General features: G+C 47.0%; 1 protein-coding gene across 1 annotated transcript; it reads right to left on the bottom strand.

Moving 5' to 3' along the window:
• Positions 1–252: 252 nt before the first annotated feature.
• Positions 253–2,725, bottom strand: LOC115173128 (uncharacterized). The gene is made up of 3 exons (XM_029731063.1): positions 836–2,725; positions 567–648; positions 253–401 (listed from the first exon to the last, which is right to left on the bottom strand). Exons 1-3 carry the CDS (start codon positions 2,366–2,368, stop codon positions 253–255), a joined length of 1,764 nt encoding a protein of 587 aa, XP_029586923.1. The 5' UTR covers positions 2,369–2,725.
• Between the last annotated feature and the right edge of the window lie 1,036 nt (positions 2,726–3,761).

The raw sequence follows: 3,761 nt of genomic DNA on the forward strand, positions 1-3,761 counted from the left end.
CCACAAGGCTATCTGCCGCCCCAAGTCCTGCCAACTCAAAAACTGCACAATAAATGTGTAACCAAGGGGGAACTAGTGCATTTCTCTGAGAAAAGCTGCTTCGGTGCTACCAATCATCCAAAACACTTGAAACTCTTGTAAAATAATTTGCATTTATTTGATCAAATAGACTTTGAAAGGGTAGACATGCAGAAATTCCTCTTGTCAAAAGTCTTGCTGTTACAAAAGTAGTTCTTCATGCAGCGTAACAGGTTACAGGTTCTTCTTGGTGAAGCGCCTGAATGGCTTCATCATTGCTGAAAAGACCCTGACAATCAAGAATTGTTTTTTGATAGGCTGAGATATGGAGGGAGAAACCTCTCCAGCTGGAGATTCAGCACCATGAGCCTCAATGTGTGGAGCTAGAAACACAAGAGAAATGGATGGGGAGAGAGGGGGAGAGAGAGAGAAATACAGTATAATAACTTTGATAAATAACAGTGCAATGAGTTTGGTAGGCATACTCTGTTTCTAACACACACCTAAACAAAACTACAAGCTATAGCAGAGCTCTAAAATATCCTTACCTATGCAATGTCCATCAGTAGAGGTAATCTCAGTCTGTTCCTGGACTGAATGGCAGTCCTTTTTGTTTCCTCTCTTGGAACGCTAACAGGAGAAAGGTAAAGAAAATGGTACAGAGAATAAATAAAGAAATGGAACACTTCTGAATCCAAGGCAACAATTTAGTGATGAATAAAAACATATTTATCTCATATATTTGTCTTATCATAGCCACATCAATAACATCAGCACCTAACTGGAACAAAAAACAAATGCTAACTCCCTGCTATACCTTGAAGTTGATCCTGAGTTTGGTCATTGAAAAGCAAAGGAAGCTCCTTCTTGCTTTCTGCTCAGCCCCCCTCTCTGTCTCAGCCTGGTCTGCTGGGTTTGTTGCAGCAGAAGCTGGTCTTGACGCCTCCTTGCGTCCCTGTACCAGCTGCTGGGTCAAGGACTTTACCAGGACTCTGTCAAATGCAGGGTCCTGGGAGGAAATAGCTGCTTGCAGGGTGTTATAAGAGCCAAACTCCTCCATCAAGTTTTTATGTACACCTCTGAACACCCTGTGGATGTGCAGGTTCTGGGAATATTCCTGTGTCCTGGAGAATCTGGATGCAGCACAGAACTCAGACAGGACTTGTCTGATGAGTTGCTGAGATGTTTCTGTCATGTCTGGTGCCTGTTGGAAGGGTCCATCTAGGGCTGAGGGTCTGATCTTCGATAGCAACCTTATCACCAGTACGGTGACCAAACAGATGACATCATCTTTGCTGGAGTCCATCAAGTACTGCAGTGGGAATGCAGTGGCACTGCTGATGTCTGGGCTGATTAAGAGCTCCCTCAGATGGCCAGAGCTGCTGGGGATGCTCACCTCCTTCTCTTCAATGTCAATCCCATCTCCCTTTGGTACCAAAGAGGTTCCCTTGCTGGTGAAAGATGGAGTAGTGGAGGATCGAAAAGAGGCTTTAGCACTCGGTGGTCGGCTGCTGTCAGTCATTGGACTGTTACGATGCAGGGGTTCATCTGTGTGTGCCATCATCTTTGTCCTTAGGTCACTTGTAGAAATCTCTGGCATTTTAGAGTCCCTGGTGTCGATGCAGGAGCTCCTGACGATGGGGCAGGTCAGATCAAAAGGCACTTCGTCAGGGATGGGAGTGCCAGGGAGGTTGATCTCTAACTCACACTCTGACCTAGGACCCTTTGAAGAGCTAGACAAGGAACTACGACCCTTTAAAGAAGTGGACAAAGATGAACAGGTTCTAGGGATGTCTTGGCAGACTTGTTCACTGTCATCCTCACTTTTCTCAACCTCCTTCAGCATAGTTCCTACCATATCGTTGATCTGAAGGAGCTCCCTGGAATCCTTAATTCGCCCTAAGTTTGAGATTTCACTCTGGATAGCAACCAGGATTTCCCCAAGGGTCTCTTTGGAAGAAGCATTTTCTGTCCTTTCGGATCCGGATGGCTTCAGCCCTGTGAAGAAATCCTTAAGTATGTTCTTCATATTGACGCAGATGGTCTTAGCTGTTGACCAAAGCTTCTCTTCTGATATTTGAACACTCAATTCAGTATCATCCAGTTGGGAGCCCCCGTGGGAGCACTGCAAAACTCTCCCACTTCTTTCCAGGAGCACAGTGTCAGTGGACTCATTTTTCTGGAAAATAGTCGCCATTCCTTTGACAAAGGTTTCCACTAATCCAGGGGCTGTATTCTGAGAGGACATGGAGGCAATCTCTGATGGCGAGCTAGATGATAAGCCAGCCTGCAGACTTTTCTGAAGACCAGTATGGCTGATCTGTGTGATAAAGGAATGACTGGATCTCATCAGCACTTTACTCACTGCCTCTTCTGCCTGAGTCTGAAAGTCATTGCTAGAGAGCTTCTTAATGCTCTGAATCAGACTAGTAGAGGACTGTGTGATTCTGACACTCTCTTCTGAGCTCAGTTGAGAACATTGAGTACTCACACTCAAGTCTTCATTGGGTGAGGGTGACTGGGAAATAGTATAGTCATCAAGCTTTGATAGGACACCATCAACAAGCCAACAAGCATCTAGGGACTCATCAGATGAACTGACAACGGCCAAGCATTTACTCTCCACTTTTGATAACTCTGACTTGTAGATGGAAAAAACACTGCTAAGAACTTCTTGAGTGCTGTTATCCAGATTGGAGAGACAGAGAGCTGGCATTGGTTGGCTCTCACTGGGAACTCTACTAAGTTTGGTGCTGGGTAACTGGACCTCAACAGTTGAAACAGTTGCCTTTTCCAGGGTGTCTGAAGACTCCTGAAGAGAAGCATCCTTAGCCACACCTTCTTCTCGAGCGGATAGAGTTAAAAGGTCCCTCAGCTTTGCTCGTATAAGGCCATAGAGTGTGCGGGCTGGAGAGAAGGTTATCTTCTGTGAAAACCCTGTTTTGTGGTCATTTACAGGAACTGGCCAATCAACTGCTTCACATTTGCCTTCAAATGATGCTATCGTCTCCATGCCTCCCACAAATGCCTTAACAATCACTGTGGCAGTGGAGCTTACAGATGTCAGGGCTGTGCAGCTGGTATTCAGGGGAGCTTCAGTAAGGCTAGGAGCAGCACTAGAAGGCCTAGAGGAAGGAGCCACGCCAGAAGAGCTGCTGACTTTCCTTGTAAGGATGGTGCTCACCGCCTTGAGGGCTTTAGACTGAAAGTCGGGGCTAGAGAAGGGTCTGAAGCTTTCTGGACACCACACTGCTAGAGGATCCAGTCTCTTTGAGAAAGTGAGTGGTCCCTTCTTTCCCAGATGGACACTCAACATCAAGGTCACATTGAAGATTGGTCAGAAATTTAGACCCCAAGATTGTCATCTTCTTGGCCAGATCCAATAGGATGTTGTAGTCCTGTGCCATTTTGTCCATTGTGCCGGCAATGGCATTCAGCACATCATCGGTCACAGGGTCCATGAGGGGCTCGATAAACCCTACCCACTCTGGCTCAGACGTTTGGCTCTGTAGCTCGGCCAGGATCTGCACCGAAGCTACCCGAATGACCTCCTTGCCTGCTGCTATGTCCTGACTGTCCATAGGGGGGCAACTCCCCGAGCTGGCCTGAATGGCCACTGAGAGGCCAGAGTTAAGCTGGTGTACTACCTCCCCCGCGATAGCATAGCTCAACTCGGAAGAGCTGGAGGAGGTGGGGTTGGAGTGACCCTCAACCAGGGATATCAGGAGGCTCTCTTCCGTTAC

Source organism: Salmo trutta, chromosome 34 (assembly GCF_901001165.1).
Source record: "Salmo trutta chromosome 34, fSalTru1.1, whole genome shotgun sequence".
NCBI classification, from domain to species: Eukaryota; Metazoa; Chordata; class Actinopteri; order Salmoniformes; family Salmonidae; genus Salmo; species Salmo trutta.

Excerpts from the sequence above, each read along its gene's own strand:
- LOC115173128 (XM_029731063.1), bottom strand. The coding sequence starts at position 2,368 with ATGAGATCCAGTCATTCCTTTATCACACAGATCAGCCATACTGGTCTT. Across the intron at positions 649-835 it reads AACTCAGGATCAACTTCAAG|CGTTCCAAGAGAGGAAACAA; the intron begins GTATAGCAGGGA and ends TTCTCCTGTTAG. Across the intron at positions 402-566 it reads TACTGATGGACATTGCATAG|CTCCACACATTGAGGCTCAT; the intron begins GTAAGGATATTT and ends TTGTGTTTCTAG.